The sequence below is a fragment of the Oncorhynchus masou genome, chromosome 8, assembly GCF_036934945.1.
Source record: "Oncorhynchus masou masou isolate Uvic2021 chromosome 8, UVic_Omas_1.1, whole genome shotgun sequence".
Taxonomy (NCBI): Eukaryota; Metazoa; Chordata; class Actinopteri; order Salmoniformes; family Salmonidae; genus Oncorhynchus; species Oncorhynchus masou.
In genome coordinates, this window is record NC_088219.1 from 14,130,468 (window position 1) to 14,153,894 (window position 23,427).

At 43.7% G+C, this 23,427-nt stretch overlaps 2 protein-coding genes across 5 annotated transcripts; one reads left to right on the forward strand and one right to left on the reverse strand.

Annotated features, from left to right (window-relative positions):
* Positions 1 to 79: 79 nt before the first annotated feature.
* On the reverse strand, positions 80 to 8,161 carry LOC135544145 (ras and Rab interactor 2-like). 3 transcript variants are annotated; one of them, XM_064971554.1, is made up of 11 exons: positions 7,885 to 8,161; positions 7,714 to 7,781; positions 5,928 to 6,122; positions 5,589 to 5,703; positions 5,403 to 5,475; positions 5,221 to 5,312; positions 3,846 to 4,910; positions 3,410 to 3,718; positions 3,152 to 3,283; positions 2,889 to 3,055; positions 80 to 1,320 (listed from the first exon to the last, which is right to left on the reverse strand). In XM_064971554.1, exons 2-11 carry the CDS (start codon positions 7,777 to 7,779, stop codon positions 1,015 to 1,017), a joined length of 2,520 nt encoding a protein of 839 aa, XP_064827626.1. In that variant the 5' UTR covers positions 7,780 to 7,781; positions 7,885 to 8,161; the 3' UTR covers positions 80 to 1,014. The 3 variants fall into 3 exon arrangements, with proteins under 3 accessions (XP_064827626.1, XP_064827625.1, XP_064827627.1); XM_064971553.1 differs by having other exon boundaries at positions 7,714 to 8,160; XM_064971555.1 differs by lacking the exons at positions 5,589 to 5,703; positions 7,714 to 7,781; positions 7,885 to 8,161 and having other exon boundaries at positions 5,765 to 6,007.
* Positions 8,162 to 8,804: 643 nt separating this feature from the next.
* Positions 8,805 to 16,923, forward strand: LOC135544147 (RNA-binding protein 4-like). 2 transcript variants are annotated; one of them, XM_064971557.1, is made up of 4 exons: positions 8,805 to 8,862; positions 9,501 to 9,870; positions 10,623 to 11,520; positions 11,606 to 16,923. In XM_064971557.1, the coding sequence occupies exons 2-4, from the start codon at positions 9,513 to 9,515 to the stop codon at positions 11,889 to 11,891; spliced, it is 1,542 nt and encodes a 513-aa protein (XP_064827629.1). In that variant the 5' UTR covers positions 8,805 to 8,862; positions 9,501 to 9,512; the 3' UTR covers positions 11,892 to 16,923. The 2 variants fall into 2 exon arrangements, with proteins under 2 accessions (XP_064827629.1, XP_064827630.1); XM_064971558.1 differs by lacking the exon at positions 8,805 to 8,862 and adding an exon at positions 8,868 to 8,893.
* The last annotated feature ends 6,504 nt before the right edge of the window (positions 16,924 to 23,427 follow it).

Here is a 23,427-nt window from a genome sequence, read left to right on the forward strand (position 1 = left end):
TTGTCATGAAAAATATCTCAGATAACTTGTGTAATCAGCTGCATACTAAACTGATACACATTGAAATATAATTTACACAGACCTTTGTATTTATTTCTCATTACCTTGCGATATCAGACCTGCCAACATGCACGCATTTTGCGTACCAACTACGCCATTTTCTGTCCATGTACGAGGTCCGAATTGAAAGTACGTAGAAATGAATTGGGCCTGATTTTTTTTGTTACATTTTAATAAAAAATAAATCCACTGAGTAAATCTAACATCCCGATTCTCGAGCTGCAACACAGACATATACGGAGTTTGTGTCAACGGACATGGAGATGAATACATTATTATTGGACGTAGCTACCCCGTGTCTGACCTTTCTGTTTGTTGACATGCTGAGTTTGCCGACTGTCAGTTTTACTTAAACATGGACAAATCCCTTTTCGACTCCGTGTGTTGTGGAAAGGTAAACACGAATTGTTTCAAGCTAACGTTGGCGGACATTCAGTGGGCTCTAACGTGCCAGCAGTTCACTTGCATTTGTTAGTGAATAGAAATGCAAATACGAAAAATAACTGGTCGCATTTGTTCGAGTGTGATATACATTTAATTCTGCATTCCATTTTCCACGTAACATTACGAGGTTCACGCAACCTGAGACTAACTAATTATGATCTACGTCACAAAAAGCATTACAAAAGTATAATCACAAATAAATATAAACATCTTGGCATTAAATAGGAGTCAGGAGTTTAGAAGTCTGCGCGATGAAGAATGAATGAGTGTCCGGTATTAGCTATAGAGGCAATGTTTCTAAAATGCCTTCGCACTAGATTTGCGAGATGAATCTCCATTGGTCCGCGCGCGTCTGGTAATCTGAAAAATTGGACTGGGTTGGCAGGTCTGCCATTTCCATTCAGAAAAATGTTCATTTAAATAGTTTAATAAAGTACAAAGCAATTATTTCTAGCAGTTGAGTGGTTTAAGAACATCGGTCAATAATGTGTGGATACCAAAGTGGACCTCTCAAGGTAATCCCATAAGGTCCACCGTCTCCTGTTTACGAGTCTTGAGTTGATCCTGGTTGGCTTGCTGGTATATGAGGGGTGTCCCACTGCTGCCTTGGCCCTGTAGGTCCTGGATCTGGGCCTGTGTTGGGAGGTCTTTGATCTCCCCCTCACTCCGCCAGTACAGTTTGTACAGTTCTGGGTTGTCCACCCCAAATTTAGCAGCACAGAGCTGGGTCAGGGCCCCCCCACTAACTCCTGCCCTCCACTGCAGGGTTTTCATCCAGCTGTTCTCTCCATCTTGAAACAGAACCCTGACACACCTCTGCAACACAGAATGAAAAGGGATGTACCCAGAAGAACAGTATCAAGCATTCCTTATGGTGACTTTGGGGTACAGAGATATTCTACTGTGGTATATTATTCCACATCTGTTATGATGAGTATGTGTTCATTTCTGTTCGGTATTACTGCTAGATGTGGGATTCTTTACAGTGGGGTTCGGAAACAGGCAGAAATTAGCCTGCAAGTGGGGGAAAGGGGATATTTCAGTTTTTTGGTTTAAAAAAAGGACAGTAAAATCAAAAGGAATTAAGCTAAAATGAGTTTGTATTTGAACATATCCAAAATGAATCTCTTTTTGGGCTTAGTTGTAGTCAATTTGCAGTATACAAATTATAACTGTCCCGCTGACTAAAATCATCCCATGGCTGAATCTACACTGAAAAAAATATAAACGCACCATGTAAAGTGTTGGTTTCATGAGCTGAATTAAAAGATCCCAGAAATGTTCCATATGCACAAAAAGCTTATTTCTCTCAGATATTGTGCACAAATTCGTTTACATCCCTTTTAGTGAGCATTTCTCCTTTGCCAATATAATGCTCTACCTGGCTGGTGTGGAATATCAAGAAGCGGATTAAACAGAATGATCATTACGCAGGTGCACCTTGGGTTGGGACAATAAAAGGCCACTCTAAAATGTGCAATTTTGTTGCCAGGGACGACTCAAGTTGAAGGAGCGTGCAATTGGAATGCTGCCTACAGGAATGTCCCATAAACTGCCTCCAACATTGTTTTAGAAAATGTTGCAGTTCATTTACCCAACCTCACAACTGCAGACCATGTGTATAGCATCGTGTGGGCGAGCAGTTTTTCTGATGTGAACGTTGTGGACAGAATGCCCCATGGTGGTGGTGGGGTTATGGTATGGGCAGGCATAAAGTACGGACAATGAACATAATTGCATTTTATCGATGAAAATTTGAATGCACAGAGATATCGTGACGAGATCCTAAGGCCCAGTGTCATGCCATTCATCTGCTGTCATCACCTCATGTTTCAGCATGGCCCCTTGTCGCAAGGATCTGTACACAGTTCCTGCAAGCTGAAAATGTCCCAGTTCTTCCATGGCCTGCATACTTACCAGACATGTTACCCATTGAGTATGTTTGGGATGCTATGCTACGGTATGACAGCGTGTTCCAGTTCCTGCCAACATCCAGCAACTTTGCACAGCCATTGAAGAGGAGTGGGACAAAATTCCACAGGCCACAATCAACAGCCTGATCAACTCTATGCAAAGGAGATGTGATGCGTTGCGCTGCATGAAGCAAATGGTGATCACACCAGATACTGACTGGTTTTCTGATCCACGCCTCCACCTTTTAAGGTATCTGTGATCAACAGATGCATATCTGTATTCCCAAGCATGTGAAATCCATAGATCAGGGCCTAATAAATGTATTTGAAATTGACTGATTTCTTTATATGAACTGTAACTCAGTAAAATCTTTGAATTTGTTGCATGTTGCGTTTATATTTTTGTTCAGTATAGTTTCCTACCCCTGCTATACAGTATTGGTGCTAATAAATCACTGAATTGAGCCGTACCAGTTGCTGTTGTAAGTTTTTCTGGCTTTGCGCCTGGATGCTCCGGCGCCGGCTCCAGTCTTTCAAAGAGTCTCTGGCCTCACGGGTCAGCCCACTGGAGGGTACTACTTCAGGCTTGCTCTGGATCAGGCACAGGCTGGCATACACACTGGTCAGGTAGTACCCACCTGGTACAAGCATTACAAAATGGCTATTTGGCATCGCATACTATTAAAAATATTTTCACATTTAAAGTATAAATACTTCACAGTTAAAGCCTTTACCCTCCCCTTTGAGCCATGATGACTCCAGCAGTTCCATCATGTACTCCACCTCCACAGACAGCTCAGGCATGTTACACTGTACGAGGACATAGGACAAGGCTGGCAGGAAGTCATCTGCACTGAACTCCTGGCCTGCTCATGAAGACAAAGCAACCATGTTGACACAAGACATGACAAGACCAACGATGGTAGGGATAGCAGCTGTTGGTTCTGTAATGTTTATTTCTCTATCACATTCACTCAAAGAAAAGCCCTCACCCGAATTGTCCTTCATGGCTTTATAGATGAGCTTGCAGACCTGCAGAAGCAGCACAACCTTGTCAATGGGAGAGTATGCCCGCCTCATGAGAGCTAACTTCTGCAGCACCTTCTCCACATCGGCAGCATCCGGCACTCCCACCCGCACTCCAAAACACTCCAACGGGGTCTTTCCCCTGGCCTTAGCCAGGCTCTCTGCCATGCTTTGGGTGGAGCGGTCTCGCTCATGCAAAGTTTGCAGTGTCCCATCTATCTGTCCTTTCAAAGGTTTCAGCACACAGCGGAACATGGCTTTCTCCAGCACCAGGTCTACACACAAACAAGCACATTCATAAAATGTCACATGTCATCATCACTAGGGAAACATGCTAGTACTGGTTGTATTTAAAGTGACTGAGCATATTTTGACAGTTCATTTGACTAATGTCTGCTGTACCTTTCTCATCATCATGCACCATGGTCTCAATGGGGGGCTGTAGGTCTCCACAGTCCAGCAGGAAGGTCTTGGCCTGGGAGAGGAAGAGACGGATGCCCTGCAGTAGCTCTATGCCAGATCTCTGGCACTGAGGCTTGATCACCTCGTGCTGCTGCCTGAGGAAGTCCTGCACCAGGACACCAAACGCAGTCCTCTTGTCACGGGACAGGTCCTCCACCAGCCTCGCCACGCGCTTTTCAGGCACAAAGAAGGACACAAAAGCTGCACTAAGCTTGCGCAAGCCTGAGACGGGCTGATGAGCGGGAGAGGTGCATGGGGGTGAGGGGTTACTTGTTCCCCTGGTGAGGGGAGGTCGCTCTGAGTTCTCCTCTGTCTCCTCCAAGCTGCTGAGGGAACTGCTGCTGTCCAGCTCACTCAGGGAGGGAGCATATCTCTGCTCCAGCAAGAGATCCACCTCCTCACTCATCTCCTCCCCCTCACCTCCTTTCTCCTGGCCAAGTCCCTGCAGAAGACCTATGGGCACATGGTAGTCATCCTCCTCTGCAGTGGGAGACAGTGTGGGTGTGACCCTGGTCTTTTTCGGAAGAACTGGAAGAACCAAGCATGGCTGCAAGTAGTCTGAGTCCTCCTGGACGGGTGCTGTCCCTCCCTCACCCTCCACTCTGGCCTCCACTGCTCTACTGGCCTGATGGACCTTCTTGCTCTTTTTCTTGGCCAGCAGAGGTGGGGGAGGGGGAGGAGCAAATGGTGGGGACAAGGGGCTAGAGTTCTCAGTGGAGACACGCACCTTGAGGCTGCGTTTGAACTGGTGGCGGCGTCTGTGCAGTGCAGTCTGGAACTGCAGGAAGAGTGGGTTGATGAAACAGAGAGCCCTTTGGCCTGCTGCCCCACAGTTCAGCTCCCGGGGGCTGCGTGTTTGGATGGAGCAGAACTCTTGAAACAGGGTGGGGCTCTCCTCGGGTGTGGCACAATCCTCAGGGGTGGGGCTAGGGGGCAGCGGTGCTTCCTCCACTGGTGGGGGCCCATTACGTGGACCTCTGAAGTTCAGCGGGGAGCTCCAGAACTCTGAATGAAAAAGATGCAAAACTATGTCAGCATTATTCTTCAAGGCTATCCTTGATCAATCAATCGAATGTCCCTTTTCCATCAGCAGTTGTCACAGATAGATACCCAACCTAAAACTCCAAAAGAGCAAGGAACGCAGAGGCAGAAGCACAGTGGCTATGAAAAACTCAATAGAAGGCAGAAACCAAGGAAGAAACCTAGAGATGAGTAGTTGAGAAGTGGTGTACAGCACACAATGGCAGCTAGCATTTCAACAATCGCCAAGACCTTGGTGGATCATCAGACCTCTGAGCCACTCTGTGGTACCTACCCACTCCCATGTGGGAGATGGACTCCAGCTGTTTGTGGGATGAAGCCTTGACTATGGCCTCAGGTAGCTCCAGGGGGAAGGGCAACACATCCCTGAAATATACAGCACATACAGTAGGTTTTATAGACAGGTCTGATTGGTCTAAAGGTCCTGAACCTATTCTACTGTGATGTAGAACATACCGGCTAACACAGTAGAAGGCGATGAGCCGGCAGAGGTCAGGGAAACTGATAGCAGCTCTCTCCAAGGAGAAAGCTGTGAATGGAAGGGAAATGGGGATGCAAGGATAAGATCATTAGTAAGACCCTCATCGTTCACTGCAACGGGCTGTAGATGGAACATCTCTGGCTTTCTCTTTCAACACTCACTGGAGTCCAATTCCTGGATGACAAATTGTTTGAAAAAGGAGGGGAGGCAGTCATCTGCAAGCCTGACACACAGCACTTTCTTCTGCGAGGTGTTGGACCTGCGCACTAGAAAGGTCTGCAGAGAGACAGATATATGCAAACTTAGGTTGTGGTTTGTGTGCGGTTTTGTGTCTCACCCACAGGAGGTTGGTGGTTGGGGAGGACAGGCTCGTGGTAATGGCTGGAGTGGAATAAGTGGAATGGTATCAAATACATCAAACAAAATTATGCCATTCCATTTGCTCCATTCTAGCCATTACTATGAGCCATCCTCCCCTCAGCAGCCTCCACTGGTCTCACCCCAGGCGGCTCCCTCTGTAGGATGTGCAGAGCGGTAGCAGAGTTGATGGACAGCTGCAGCCAGACGGGGTGTGTGAGAAGCAGACGGTCCAGCACACTGATGCTCTTCAGGGAGCTACGCTGAAGACAAGCCCGCCTCTCAACTATCGGCTTCCCTACTGGCTCAGGGAAATCATACACCGGGTCCTCCTGCATCTGGGGAACAGAGACATACAGTATATAGCACGGGTACTATATGGTATCTGTACACCATGTGGTTATGCTTTATGTTGCCACAATGATGCTTCCCATTGAAGGTAAAACACCAGCAAGAGAATACACATTCTTTGAGGTTCTGCTCTTCCGCAGACTAATGCTCCATAATCAGTACCCTTCCTGTTCCGTTCTGGTAACACCAGCATGCATCATGTCATATGTTCTGTGTTCCGTGCTGACCACTACTTCTCTGTCCTTTTGGGAACTCCCGTATTCCTTCCTCTGAGTAATCTGGAAGGTGTATGTCATCAACTGAGTACGACTCACCACACGTGAGGGTGTGTGGCTCTAGTGTGTGCACATATCCTAAGGATCCGACCCTCAACAGTGAACTTGCTGGGACTGAAGTATAATTTTGTCTTAGCTTTTTAAACCCTTTGAATATGAGAAGGTGTAGCTATATTTTGACAGAGGTAGTTATGTGCACAGGCTGTTATCATCTCCAACTTCCTTCCAGGGATTGGCTGCTGCTGTATATATGCCCCTGAGCCTAAAACACCGTTCTAGAGAAGAGGTGGATGTAGGGCTTGCTGCCCAAGTCTCCGTTGAAGCCTGGCAAGTTTAGACTTGGTGAGACTTGGTGAAAACACTCTCCAAACCTACAGAGAAGTGTGTGAAAATGGTAATCTAACCCAGCAAACAATTGAGAGGTACAGATCTCAAATTTAATCCAGTAGCTTAAAAGAGTATTCATATGTTTAATGCAATAAAACATGTCCAGAATGAATAGCCTATTCTGAAGCCTGCTATTGAACCTCATAAGACTGACTCAATGAGACAATTGTATAACTGACAAAAAAACAACTGTGACCTGCCAGGATCTGAATATACAGTATCACTGGAATAACATGAAGGTGTAATAAATGACCTGCCAGGATCTGAATATACAGTATCACTAGAATAACATGAAGGTGTAATGACCTGCCAGGACCTGAATATACAGTATAACTAGAATAACATGAAGGTGTAATGACCTGCCAGGATCTGAATATACAGTATCACTAGAATAACATGAAGGTGTAATGAATTACCTGCCAGGACCTGAATATACAGTATTACTAGAATAACATGAAGGTGTAATGACCTGCCAGGACCTGAATATACAGTATCACTAGAATAACATGAAGGTGTAATGACCTGCCAGGACCTGAATATACAGTATCACTAGAATAACATGAAGGTGTAATGACCTGCCAGGACCTGAATATACAGTATCACTAGAATAACATGAAGGTGTAATGACCTGCCAGGACCTGAATATACAGTATCACTAGAACAACATGAAGGTGTAGTGCCAAACGAGTAGTTTAAAATGAGGTCATTAATGGCGTTATACAGCTCTTATGTTGTGGAACCAGTGATGATTTTCTTTTTCTTCCATAAATAACAGTTTACTATATTGTAATAACTGACCATGATACCAAAGAGTACTTCATTCAGTAAATTGAAAAAATGTATTTTGTATTTTATTTGTATAAATAATAACATTACAGCATCCTATTTGTGGACATGGTATGGGTTTCCAACATACCTTGCGTGCTGCTCGATCTGTACAACTCTGTGCGCGGCACTTCCTTGATCTGCGGTCTTCTTGCATACCTTCAGTTAACGAGTGCCAGGTCTCGTGATTTCACTAATCATACAAATATTCGCAACTGTTCCTTGTTTTACACTTTCAAATAAATGACATGACATAATTTACCTTCATCTCCCGATCCCCTTAAAATGTGACAGAGATTATTCTAAATAGCCTACTGTAAATCTCATCTGATCCCTGAATTTCCAAATGCCATTGAAACTTCAAAAGTATAGAGAATGTAATAGTCCTAGATCTCTGGATACGTCATGATGTCTGTCTGGGACTCTCCAGTCTCTGTGAAGCTGTAGTTCAGAAGTTCCTGGCACTCCTCTGCTGTCTTCCGTATATTTTCCATTCACATTTGGGAGAGAAACAAACCTGAACCAAGGTTAAATACGCCTGCGCCCGTCACCATGTTGCGGAAATTCAATTGAAACAGTATTTTCAAAGGGAAATTCGCCTCTTAAACACAATTACAATGCAGTCCCTGAATACAGTATTTTTAATGGGAAATTCGCCTCTAAAAAACCATTACAAGCTATCTGTATCCTGTACTTTGTGATGGAGGGCTAGACAATTCATCTGCATCAATTATTTGTAAACTTCCGAGTGGTCACCACCAATTGCCACCAAATTAGGTTGCAATTATTAACATATTTTACAGACATACACAGCCTATTTATTGAAATGTAAATGTCTGTTTAATTTCATACTTTATAGAAAAGGATTGACATCATTTACCAGGCAAATGCAACAACAAGAAGTAATGTTTGAAAGCATAACATTAGGAATTCGAACACTAGGATCACTATGGTTGTAACACTCATAATGTCTGGGGCTTTGGGAGCGAGACCCAGGAACTACAGCAGACGTGCAACAACATTACACGTCTGCTGGAGTGATAAGCAAAACTCACTCCACTCAAACAACATGGTCATTTACATCGTAGAAAAAGATTGTAGCCGACATTGTGTAATACGCCTGCCATGAACGTTTACATGTAACCAGACTTCTGCTCTAGTGATTTGTTGAAAATATCATACGTCACTCTCTCAAAGATCGGAACCGGAGGTGGTCATTGGAAATATTGCACCACGTTAGGTAAGATGGATGCACAGTGTGCTTATTTTTTGTATGTGTAAACTTGAGTAATATTTGTTTAGCTTGGCAACATTTATGAATGCACAATGTGATATAAAAATGTGCATAATGCTCTGAATAGTTGCAAATAGATGTAATTAGTTAAACTGCTTCTGAACATTATTTTTCAACACCGCAAAATGGCTAGTTTAGCTAGCCAGTAAGCTAACTCTAATCCGCGCCGAAATGATCATTTAGCTAGCCAGCTAGCGAGCCAGGATAAATCTGATCACACCTCGACCAACTAATGTGTGTATAGTACAGCAATTTCATGTAACGATATGAGCATCTCGTGTTTCCCGATCGGGTGTTGCCAAGCATCACCGAATTGATGCCACCTCGACTCGAGAAGGGAGGGGGAAACGAACGTTAGCTTGCTAGCTAGGTTTTCTAATGTTGACCATGGACTAGTTTTAGCTTTATGCGTTAAACTATTGTTAGTTACTTGTCATGTTTTATTAAACTACTATATTCATGATTTGCCTATAGTTGTTGCATGCGGTTTTTCTTAAGACGTCCCTTAATAACAGTTATGCCATCAGCTAAAATATCAACTTAAATTAGCTAGCTCGGTCACTGACACCCTGCTCCTTCCCCAGGTGTACCCAACCATGGAGTCAACGGATAAGAACGAAGCTATAAAGCTCTTTGTGGGGAACCTGGCTTTGGACACCTCTCAGGAGGACCTGACACAGCTCTTTGGGCCATATGGACAGGTGGTCACCTGCAGTGTACTCCGTCAGTTTGCCTTCATCCATCTCCAGGGAGATGGTGCTGCTGATCTAGCCATAAGGGAACTGAATGGACGGGAGTTCCGTGGCCGAAACCTGGTGGTTGAAGAGTCCCGCGGAAGGCCCATGCATTCCACCAAGGTCTTTGTGGGGAATCTCAGTGCCATGTGTTCTGCTGAGGACCTGCAAGAGCTCTTTCAGACCTTTGGGAAAGTTCTGGAGTGTGATAAGGTCAAAGGTGAGTCTCTACCCTCCCATCCACTTGTCAAAAGATTTATAAGCAACTACTGGTATTCAAATTATACTGATAGGGGTATTTTCATCAAATTGGTCTGTTGAGGATACAAAACTGTGTGTAATGCACTTTGTTCTGTATCTTAACTCTGTCAATGGTTTTGTCACAAACTCTTAGGATAAACAGTACATTTGTCCATGGTGGTCTTGGAACGTGCACTCTAGCCTATAGCTCGTAGATACAACACACAGGGTACATGAGATTATGGCTAAGAGGAAGATCATTTTTATTGGTCAATTAAATGTAATCGACAACCAATCACTGATAACCTTGTCACCAGCATCCAAATTAAGACCTTTTGAAATGTATTGGAAATAAGCATCAAGCTCATCAGGTTCATCATAACTTATTTGATCTGTTAATAAACTGCGTTTTTTTTCACCTCGTAGTAGGAGGACCGCACAACATAGCATGAGTGCAAATTTACTTCCATATGATGGTTATTCTAGCAACAACTATGCAAAAAAAAGCATATCCACCACAGTTTATCACATTATATTTCACCATAAAATTGTTTTTATACAATCCTGTCGAACGTGTTTTGTCAACATTTAGGAAAGTTAAGACAATTTTCGTTTCCATCAGGCCAATGGTGAGTTTTATCAAACCTGTACTTTACTCATCAGAATGGATGGTAAACATGGTTAGTGGTTACTTCATTGCTGACTGTCTTATCATCCTGTGCTTGGTTACAGCGAGGCTCTCCTCCTCTGCGGGGTATGCCTTTGTACACATGGAGCGGAAGGAGGATGCAGTGCAGGCTATTGAGGCTCTCCATGGGACCACCTTCAAAGGCCGACCGCTCTCTGTGGAGCTCTCCAATGTGCAGCCCAGTAATCCCACCACGACTACAGCAAAGGCCCCCATCATGAGTCACTATGCCACTGAAAGCCCCTCCATCAACCCTCATATGGAGCACCACCAGAGTCAGGCTGCTGTACTGGCTGCTGCCGTTGCTGCAGCTGCAGGTCTGCCTCTTCAGGTGCAGCAGAGCTTGCACAACTCTGTCTACAACACAACAAGCTTTGATCCCACATACGCTGCGCTAAAGGGCATGACGGCAGCCAGCGCCACAGATGGTACTCCAGTGAGCCCTGCCGTCTACGGTGCCCTCGCCAGCCAGGTGTACGGTTCTGTAGCGGATCAGGTATACGACTCTATAGCCAACCAGGCCGCCAGCTATCAGAATTCAGCCACATCGGACGCAGAAGGCTACAGTAACCAGTACGACCCCACAGCTGGAGAGGCACCGTCAGCCCAGGCTGCTGTCAACCCGGCCTATGGCGGAGCCTCGGCCCTCTACAACGCCAGCTCAGCCTATGGCTCCATGGGGGGTGCAGAACCCACTGCCCAGGCCATCTTTGAGGCAGCACGGGCCCGCTTCTTCCAGCAGGGCCAGCAGGTTCTAGCGGAGCAGCAGATGGGGACTAAGTCAGGGGACAGGGACCGCAGCCCAGTACGCCGCTCCACCCCACTGCTGCCTGACCCTGTGCCCCAGCCCTTCCCCCAGCCACGCCCCAAACGCCGCGCACTCCTCCCAACGCCACCCGGCCGACCAGAGGACCCTGCTGCTGATAGAGACCCCATTGCCAGGTACATGATGCACGTTTGGGGCAGTTTTAGTTATTTTGAAGCCGATCAAATGTGTTCAACAGGCTTTCTCTTTTCTTAACTTCAGATGCTATGCAGAGTACTATCAGCAGGTCCAGCAGTACCAACAGTACCAGCAGTACCAACAACAGTACCAGCAGTACCAATATGGCTACCCTCCTCCAGCCCCGACCCAGATGCCCCCCACAATGCCCAACTACCAGATGCCAATGCAGGCCCCGCCACCGACAGAGGCCCACACCCTGGAAGCGCCTGCTACCTACGCCCCAGCTAGAGCGTATGATCCGCCTCCATCACACAAGGAGCCCCTCCTCCGCCGCCCTGACTACTCCCACATGCCAGAGCACCGATAACCCTTTACATTGCAGTGTGAATGTGTGTGTGTGTGAATGTGTGGGTTTTGAGTGATGTAGTTATGGTCCAAATGTGCATCACTGCAAGTTCGCCCATTTATAATTCCCCTGTTTTGCATCTTCTCTTTTCTAAACACAATTCTGACTAGTTGATTTTTCACTTTATAGTATGCCTGGTTTTGCTTTGATAGTAACGCTGCCCCATAATGCAGTGATCTATATTGTGAAGTCGTTATGGTTTTAAGGAAGTGTATGGTTGTGATGCGTACTGGGGGCTCTGTAATGACAGCTCTTCCTTACACATCCCCGTCCCATAATCTGTCAAATATGCGAGAATATGAATCCATACCAGAGGAGTGCCTTGTTAAAAGCCTAGTTGAAATATATTGTGTAAAATAAATGTGTATATTTTTGAGCGATGAAGGAAGCACCCAAATCGATCCATACATTTTTTAAATCAGAGCCTTGCCTCTGTCCTCAAGGTGACTTTAGCTCATCCAAATTAGCCATTAGTTCACATACACTACATGTCCAAAAGTATATGGACAGCCCTTCAAATTAGTGTAGTCATCTATTTTAGCCACACCCGTTGTGGACAGGTGTATAAAATAGCTCACACAATGGCTCAGTCACGAAGTGGTAGTCAACGAAAGCTCACAGAATAGGACCGCCGAGTACTGAAGCGCGTAAAAAATCATCTGTCCTCGGTTGCTACACCCACTACCGAGTTCCAAACTGCCTCAGGAAGCAACGTCAGCACAATAACTGTTTCTTCAGGAGCTTCATGAAATGGGTTTCCATGGCCGAGCAGCCGCACGCAAACATAAGATCACCATGCGCAATTCCAAGCGTTGGCTTGAGTGATGTAAAGCTCACCGCCATTGGACTCTGGAGCAGTGGAAACACGTCCAGATGATGAATCATGCTTCACCATCTGGCAGTCCGACGGACAAATCTGGGTTTGGCGGATGCCAGGGGAACGCTACCTGCTCAAATGGTGGAGGAGGAATAATAGTCTGTTTTTCATGGTTCCGGCTAGGTCCCTTATTTCCAGTGACATCTTAAAGCTACAGCATACAATGACATTCTAGATTATTCTGTGCTTCCAACTTTGTGGCAATAGTTTGGGAAGGTCCTCTCCTGTTTCAGCATGACAAAGCTCCCTGTGCACAAAGCGAGTTCCATACAGTAATGGTCTGTCAAGATCGGTGTGGAAGAACTTGGCCCGCCCAGAGCCCTGACCTTAACTCATCCCTTTGGGATGTTGGCCTAATCGCCCAACATCAGTGCCCGACCTCACTAATGTCTTGTGGCTGAATAGAAGCAACATCTACTGGAAATCCTTCCCAGAAGAGTGGAGGCTGTTCTAGCAGCAAAGCGGGGACCAAGTCCATATTAATACCCATGATTTTGGGTATCCACATACTTTTGGCCATGTAGTGTATATAGTTTAGAGCTTAATTTTTCCATTGGCCAGATTTTGTTTTTTAAATTTATATTGCCTTCATCGAAGACCTTGATATGAAAAGTCACTGTTCCAATATGTTCCAGCGTATGTAGATCTTTGGTTAATAAAATGGTTAAAGGTTTTAGAGCTTGTGTTTAGAAAAAAAAATAGAAAAAAATGGAAAGCAAGGGGCAAAGTATCTTTACATGTAGGCTAATTTGGACATGAGGACCAGTGTGACTGTATGTGTGGACACTTGTGAACATTCTAGGGGATCAATTTAAGCATGATGCCTTCACTTTTTATGACAATCACAGGAATACACATTCACACCTCAGTCATCAAACTTTCTTTCCATAATGTCTGGGGCTTTGGGAGCGAGACCCAGGCGCTTTGGGAGCGAGACCCAGGCGCTTTGCTGCAACAACATTACACGTGTGCTGGAGTGAAAAGCAAAAGTCACTTTTCTCTGGCCTCTGGGAATGTAGTCCTTCCCCACGTCTCACATGACCTCCCGTTGGAACTGATCAAATGTATCAGATAGAAATCCAACCAAGCAAACCACTTTAAGATTAGACAGGCTAGCTTTAAACTCGCATTTTCTGGGGAACTCGTTTTTTTATTTGCAGACAGTGATGCATGAATGATTTCTATTATTATACCATGAATACTAGCCTAGTGACTTAACTGGTTTCACCTCTGTTTGGTTTAAATGGAAATGTGGAAAGCCCTGAAGGTGGCAAGTGCATGCTGAGGGCTTCCTTTAAGCATGCCTTTCAGGATCTGAGGGTAATCAACTGCCATTTTGGGCCTCACGTTTTCTCCAAAGGACAAAAACTAGTGGGCTTTTCACACACAGTACATTGTGTGGTTTGACCTTGTACAGGACAAACATGTTCCTTTTCTTTGTTTTCTTTTGGTTTAAGTGAACTTCCTGTGCGATCCTGATCATAATATTCTGTGAGAGTATTTACTTCAATTGGACCATCAAATTAATGAATTGTCTTAAATGGAGCCATTAGGCTGTCCAGGTTTGATGGAAACTCATTGGTTTCTATTATTCAGTATGTAACCTATTGAAACCTTAAGCCTCAAGCTTAAGTAATAAAAGTAGGAGTGACTTGGTTTGAGAATAAAACAACATGCGGCTGTATTTTTTTATAATTTAAAATAGGAAATGTTTTCCCTATCGGGTTAATTATTAGACATGCGATTAAACATGATATTAAATCGTTTCCATGTTTTTTTTCCAAAGGATTTACTAATTATTTCAACCTTTCACATCTGAAGGGAAACACTTTAAACAAAGATTATCCCATTCCTGTGAACTATGACAAGATCATTTCAAAAAGTTCTCAATTGGGCTCTACCACTTGGTCTCAGCCTAGCTCTTCATTACACCTACCTCAGAACATGCCACAAACCTCATGGCGATGTTTGTTAGTTTGTCGCCGTGGGTGTCAGAAGAACAGTTGAAGGCGATCATATCATTAGAATGAGAAATGGTTGTCGCCTTGCTGCGTCACAGTATTTGGATGTAGAAGTGAGCTGTAGACTACAGTTGGTTATCGATTGTTTTTAATTTCTGATAGGAAAAATTTTAAATCCTTATCTCATTCTTTCTGGTTACCATGATAACATGCACCTGCTTATTGCACGTATATTCGTTGATATGGCTTTCTGTGATGTTTTAAAACTGTAGTGCATGACATTGTTACTGTTATTGCTCTTCCAGCTACGTTTTCCCTTCTCGCTAATTATTACAGCTAAAATGGCTCCTGGGTCCCTGGACGCCATGTTGTGTGTGACGGGGGAAGAAAATTAGTCGCGCAATGCCGTGGACGCAGTCCCCACAAAGGTAAAGCCCTCTGCCCCCGACCACGCCTGCACTTCGACCATACACTTCCCTCATTGACCCCACTCCTCCTTCACAACGAGGCACCCCATTTTATTATTTATTTGAGGTCTGTGATGCTGGAAGCCCAACAAACTATCACAAGACAACTAGTTTACAAGAACCCAGGGCCTGAATGTCTGGGCTTGTCTAATGGGTTAGTGAGGCCACACTCCCCTCATTGTAGTTGTAGTACTGCTACTAGTATGGTTGATAAGGGTAATCCCTACAAGGCACATACACTATTTAGCCTTTTGCAGACCCAACTGATCTGGGTTGACGCTAGATGTGCCTGTAAAATAGTCCAGTCATGGCTCTATCTGAGGCCATCCTCCTTTCCGAAATTAGATGACCCCCATCAACAGTAGTCATGGATTTTCTTATTTTCTTTGATTCTATTGATGTTTTTAAAGAAATAATTTTGCCAAATTGAAATGAATCACACTGTATATTGTCATTAAATTAATCTTCAATTAATCACAGAAATAGGTTTTAAACCTGTACTCAAAACAGACTTAAGAAACTTAAGTTATTGTAATTAAAGGTGGTCAGATTGGGGAATGCTGGAGTTGTTGCTTGTGTTGTGGCATATTTTTCTGAGGTATTTCCAGTGAGACAAGATGTGCATTCAGGCTCAAAACTGAGGCGTTCCAGCTGTGCTTTGAACGGCTAAGGACGCAGTGGTACGCAAAAGGCCAGATGAACGGAGGGAGGGAGGTAGGGCTATCGACCTCTGTCCCACGCATGCTGGGTGAGTAACCAATGCACCACTGCCCCGCTCAAATTCACCTACCCCCCCCCTTCAATCTGCAGCACAACGCCCAAACCCTCTCACTCTGATCCCATAATCAGTATATCTACAGGCCTACAACACCGTCACCTCGAGAACATTCCACAGCTGCGTTAGCTTAGAAGATATGGATGTCAAGAGGACAACATTCAGTATTCTACGTTCCCTGTCTAGTTTAAGTAAATTGTACATATCCTAATCACCCTGTAAAATTGTCTGATTACAATTTTCAAACATTGATTGGGAACCTTAATGTAATCATGTGGTTGATTTAAGATATATTAGGCTGTTTTTACACAGGCAGCCCAATTTGGATCTTTTGCCAATAATTGGGCAGAAGATCAGAATTGGGCTGCCTGTGTAAATGCAGCCAAACACAAATTCCACCATATTGTTTTTGTTAAGTTTGTATTGCTGTGTTTATTGAGGACTTCAGTGGCCTCCCTCAATGAATGAGAGCTGGACTATATCGGCCTACGATACACCGTGCACGGTTTCAATCAAAGTCCCCTTACCTATCTGTCACGTTATAGTTTCGAATTGGCACTAATCATATCACTACTAAACAGTTTTTCTTCCAGTTTCTCAATCTTTCGTCCATTGGAATTCCTGACATTTTTACAGAGACTTGTTTGAACGCATGTGGATTAGGACTGAAAACTATATGTAAGACCAAGCTTTATGAGAAATCAGGGAAAATACTGTACATCTGTAGATTACTGTTATTTGTCCATTACAGAAAATGAAAGACAGGTTGCTGATTGCAGAACCATTTATTGAAAGATATAGAAATGAATCACCTGATTCTTAATTGAGAATTTGTTTTCATTTGTAGCTGTCAAATTAATTTCAATGAAGACACGTTGTTCTTTGTAAGTCTCAATAAATGACATTGAAACAACTCATTTGTTTTGAAGAGGCTACTTTTTTATGGGCATGAAGGGACATGTTTACTGAACTAAGAAGTATGACACAATGCTCTGCATTATGTAAATGTGGAATAAAGCCTTTCACATTGATTTTGATCATTTCTCACATATCCTGAACCTGCGACCTCTGGTTAGTGGCAGTGCCCACCAAGACCTGTCACAAATGGCTGGCTACATATCAAGGACTTGATTGGAATGAATATCTTACACATGTTTGTTTGTGACCCTTATTGATTTGTAGATGAGAACTCTTGCAGTCTAGATCGATGCATCTGCAAGAGGCATACATGCATATCCACTAGTTCTGCCTAGTCTTTTTAGTGTCACTTATAGCCCCAGGTCAGGCCAGTCATATGTAACGAGATGCTGTTACCTGTGTCTGCTTTGACCAGGGGTTTGAGTGCAGTCTACTTCGTGCGGCGGGTGCACCAGTTTTGCGGGCTTAAGAGTTGACTGCTCAGTGCGTGTATGTTTAATTGAAAAGTGCAAATTAAATTGAGTACGTCGAGGGAATAAGCATCTCCCAAAGGAGACATCGAAATGACAGCAATTGAAACGCAGGTGCAATATAGTTCCTACATGATGACTTCGGACTCGGAGCACGTCTACATGAACCAAGAGGATGATTGGGACAGGGAACTTCTATTGGACCCCGCATGGGAGAAACAGCAGCGCAAGGGGATTTGGCCCACAAATGTTGCATGGCGTTACTATTTACAAAATGAAGGATTGGTACCTATGTAGCCTGCAGGATATATACCCTCTGGATATACACTTGAGTGGACAAAACATTAGGAACACTCTCCTAATATTGAGTTGCACCCGACCCCCTTTGCCCTCAGAACATCCTCAATTATATTTATATTATAAACTGGTTCGAGCCCTGAATGCTGATTGGCTGAAAGCTGTGTCATATCAGACCATATACCAAGGGTACGACACAAATAATTTTTACTGTTCTAATTACTTCTGGAACTAGTTGATAATAGCAATAAGGCACCTCTGGGGTTTGTGGTATATGGCCAATATACCACGGCTAATGGCTGCATCTTGGCACGCCACATAGCGTCGTGCATAAGAACAGCCCTGAACCTGGGATATTGGCCATATACCACAAACCCCCGATGTGCCATATTCCTTTAATAATATATACATGATATGCCATTTACTTTTATTCAAAGCAACTTAGTAATGTATGCATTTGACGTGTTACCGGGAATCGAATACACTAGCTTGGCATTGCAAGCACTGTACTCTACCAACTGAGCTGGAGGTATGGACTCTACAAGGTGTTGAAAGCTGTCCTCAGGGATTCTGACCCATGTGGACTTCAACGCTTTCCACAGTTGTGTCAAGTTGGCTGGATGTCTTTTGGGTGGTGGACCACATTCTTGATACACAGGGGAAACTGTTGAGCCTGAAAAACCCAGCTGAGTTGCAGTTCTTGCAATTCTTGACACATACAAACCAGTGTGCCTGGCACCTACTACCATACCCCATTCAAAGGCACTTAAATATTTTGTCTTGCCCTTTCCCCCTCTGAGTGGCACACACACAATCCATGTCTCAAGGCTTAAAAATCCTTAACCTGTCTCCTCACGTTTATCTACACTGATTGAAGTGGATTGAACAAGTGACATCAATAAGGGATGTTAGCTTTCACCTAGGTTCACCTGGTCAATCTGTCAAGGTGGTTCTAATGTTTTGTACACTGTATATCTGTTGTACCGCTTAAGGTCTCTGATAACAATTTGAATGAGTTGCCAGTGAACTTATTGATTAAATGATTGCTTGTACAATTCCATTTTGGGGATGGGTAAAATGGTCATTATAGTGTAGACCAGCTACAGGTAGGGAGAGGATGCCTGAATCACATTTAAACTTGGCTGATCTAATTGAATACTGGCCATTCACTTGCTTGATTTGGGAAGATTCATTGCACATACCAGTTTATATGTACTTCAACCTATTTTCAACTGTCTGTCTTATTACAGTGGTCATTGACAGGGGTAGCCTAGCCTACATTGGTTTCCCATCAGTGTGAGGGTAGTTGAGCCAAATATAAGTCTCTCAATTCCTATATTGCGGAGACTGCAGCAGATGACAACACCAAGACAGTGAGACGTAGAGTGGCAAGAGAGCTTACTGTATTTCAGACCCCCAAATAGACTAATGAACTATACATGCTTAACCCGCCCACCACACCCCCTATATAATATTCCTAGAGCCCATCAATCCCACTGCTACTGCAAGTACTTTGCCTCTTCATCGTTCTCTGGGGTTTTATGAGAGTACACCATGGTAGACTTGTCTTATCCAATAATGTCCCTAAAACTTTTGAGGTAATAACCTCTAGATTCTGAGAGTTAAAACAAAAAAACAAAAAAATCTCTAATTTGTCGGTATGACAACATAAAGCTTTAATACTCTAGAACAGCTGCCTGAATTCCTGATTTTGGAGTGCAGGCATCTGACCAGAAAGACTAGAAGTTCCTCTTCATGTACTAAGCGACGGTGTTTACCAAATACTCAAGAACAAATGTGCTTACTAACTTACTCCACATAAGCCAAGGGAAATTATTGTCACAGAGGGCCTTATAATATCCTTGTTTGTTGTTGCTGCCAGTTGTATAGTCAGGATGCTCGGATAGAAATGCATTAATCTCAGCACCCAGAACCAAATCAGCTATGATCGTCAGAGACTGTTACACTGCACTTAGTAAACACTTAGGACTCCCTATTTTGTGGCTTTTGAGAATTCATTGCATTGAGTATGGTCACCTTTTGCAATGGTATTTACCTGTAAAAAATAATTCTGGGCATTATTTATTTACCTGTCAGAGCCCACTCCACTATGTACAGTGAGGAGAACAAGTATTTGATACAATGCCGATTTTGCAGGTTTTCCCTACTTACAAAGCATGTAGAGGTCTGTAATTTTTATCACAGGTACACTTTAACTGTGAGAGACGGAATCTAAAACAAAAATCCAGAAAATCACATTGTATGATTTTTAAGTAATTAATTTGTATTTTATTGCATGACATAAGTATTTGATACATCAGAAAAGCAGAACTTAATATTTGGTACAGAAACCTTTGTTTGCAATTACAGAGATCATATGTTTCCTGTAGTTCTTGACCAGGTTTGCACACACTGCAGCAGGGATTTTGGCCCATTCCTCCATACAGACCTTCTCCAGATCCTTCAGGTTTTGGGGCTGTCACTGGGCAATACGTACTTTCAGCTCCCTCCTAGGATTTTCTATTTGGTTCAGGTCTGGAGACTGGCTAAGCCACTCCAGGACCTTGATGCTTCTTATGGAGCCCCTCCTTAGTTGCCCTGGCTGTGTGTTTCGGGTTGTTGTCATGCTGGAAGAAACAGCCACGACCCATCTTCAATGCTCTTACTGAGTGAAGGAGGTTGTTGGCCAAGATCTCGCGATACATGGCCCCATCCATCCTCCCCTCAATATGGTGCAGTCGTCCTTTCCCCTTTGCAGAAAAGCATCCCCAAAGAATGATGTTTCCACCTCCATGCTTCACGGTTGGGATGGTGTTCTTGGGGTTGTACTCATCCTTCTTCCTCCAAACACGGCGAGTGGAGTTTAGACCAAAAAGCTCTATTTTTGTCTCATCAGACCACATGACCTTATCCCATTCCTCCTCTGGATGATCCAGATGGTCATTGGCAAACTTCAGACGGGCCTGGACATGCGTTGGCTTGAGCAGGGGGACCTTGCGTGTGCTGCATGATTTTAATCCATGACGGCGTAGTGTGTTACTAATGGTTTTCTTTGAGACTGTGGTCCCAGCTCTCTTCAGGTCATTGACCAGGTTCTGCCGTGTAGTTCTGGGCTGATCCCTCACCTTCCTCGTGATCATTGATGCCCCACGAGGTGAGATCTTGCATGGATACCTGGACCGAGGGTATTTGACTGTCATCTTGAACTTCTTCCATTTTCAAATAATTGCGCCAACAGTTGTTGCCTTCTCACCAAGCTGCTTGCCTATTGTCCTGTAGCCCATCCCAGCCTTGTGCAGGTCTACAATTTTATCCTGATGTCCTTACACAGCTCTCTGGTCTTGGCCATTGTGGAGAGGTTGGAGTCTGTTTGTTTGAGTGTGTGGACAGGTGTATTTTATACAGGTACTGAGTTCAAACAGGTGCAGTTAATACGGGTATTGAGTGGAGAACAGGAGGGCTTCTTAAAGAAAAACTACGTGTCTGTGAGAGCCGGAATTCTAACTGGTTGTTAGGTGATCAAATCAGCAAATTAATTACTTAATCATACAATGTGATTTTCTGGATTTTTGTTTTAGATTCCGTCTCTCACAGTTGAAGGGTACCTATGATAAAATTACAGACCTCTACATGCTTTGTAAGTAGGAAACACTTCCGATTTTGCAGGTTATCAAATACTTGTTCTCCCCACTGTATGTACTGTAGATTGCCACGTTGATCTATTTTAGACTTCTGTTTGATGGTGTAACACGTAGTTGGGTGTTTCCCTGGCTCAGTGGTGTAGTCCAGGGATTAGGCCTAGTCAATGTTTATGGAGGGCTGTCTGATCCGCCTGTGGTCTCTGGATCCTGACAGCTGCAGGACTGTCTACCAATTTGTAATGTGTGAATTGGAATTTGTAACATATCATACGAATTGCAAGACAATTATTATAATATCAAACAAAATATTCAATACGAAATGGATGACATTGTAAGCAGCATTTATAAATCCTTGTGTACCTTTTCAGTAGACACCATGAAGCATCATCCATCACTGGATGGAAGCCTCAGTCTGTCTGTACAGTCTTAGAAGACTCACTGTACTTTGGACACAAAAAGACCTACTAATTATGCTGATGATGTTAGCCCTTTAGCAGTTATAACTAGTCATTGGGGTTTCTGGAGCCCTCACAAATGCTGGCAGACATACAGTACCTGTCAAAAGTTTGGACACACCTACTCATTCCAGGGTTTGTCTTTATTTTGACTCTTTAACACATTGTACAATAATAGTGAAGATATCAAAACTATGAAATAACACATGGAATCATGTAGTAACCAAAAAAGTGTTAAACAAATCTAAATGGATTTTAGATTCTTCAAATTAGTCACCCTTTGTCTTGATGATAGCTTTGCACACTCTTGCCATTCTCTCAACCAGCTTCATGAGGTAGTCACCTGGAATGCATTCCAATTAACAGGTGTGCCTTGTTAAAAGTTAATTTGTGGAATTTCTTGCGTTTGAGCCAATCATTTGTGTTGTGACAAGGTATACAGAAGACGGCCCTATTTGGCAGAAGTCCAAGTCCATATTATGGCACGAACAGCTCAAATAACCAAAGAGAAACAACAATCATTACTTTAAGACATGAAATGTCAGTCAATACTGAACATTTCAATAAGTGCAGTCGCAAAAACCATCAAGCGCTATGATGAAACTGGCTCTCATTAGAACCGCCACAGGAAAGGAAGACCCAGAGTTACCTCTGCTGCAGAGGATAAATTCATTAGAGTTAACTGCACCTCAGATTGCAGCCCCCCAAAAAGAGTTAAAGTAACAGACACATCTCAACATCAACTGTTCAGAGGAGACTGCGTGAATCAGGCCTTCATGGTCTAATTTCTGCAAAGAAACCACTACTAAAGGACACCAATAATATGAAAAGACTTGCTTGGGCCAAGAAACATGAGCAATGGACATTAGACCAATGGAAATCTGTCCTTTGGTCTGATGAGTCCAAACTTGAGATTTTTGGTTCCAACTGCCGTGTCTTTGTGAGACGCAGAGGAGGTGGACGGATGATCTCTGAATGTGTGGTTTCCAATGTAAAGCATGGAGGAGGTGGTGTGGGGGTGATTTGTTGGTGACACTGTCTGTGATTTATTTAGAATTCAAGGCACACTGAACCAGCATGGCTACAACAGCACTCTGCAGCGATACGCCATCCCATCTGGTTTGGGCTTAGTGGGACTATCATTTGTTTTTCAACAGAACAATGACCCAAAACACACCTCCAGGTTATGTAAGGGCTCTTTGACCAAGGAGAGTGATGGAGTGCTGCATCAAATGACCCGGCCACAATCACCCGACAACCCAATTGAGATGGTTTTGGATGAGTTGGACTGAAGAGTGAATGAAAAGCAGCCAACAAGTGCTCAGCATACACTACCGTTCAAAAGTTTGGTGTCACCTAGAAATGTCCTTGTTTTTGAAAGAAAAGCACATTTTTTCGTCCATTAAAATAACATCAAATTGATCACAAGTTCATTGTAGACATTGTTAATGTTGTAAATGACTATTGTAGCTGGAAACAGCAGATCTTTTATGGAATATCTACATAGGCGTACAGAGGCCCATTATCAGCAACCATCACTTAATTAGCTAATCCAAGTTTATCATTTTAAAATGCTAATTGATCAGTAGAAAACCCTTTTGCAATTGTGTTAGCACAGCTGAAAACTGTTGTTCTG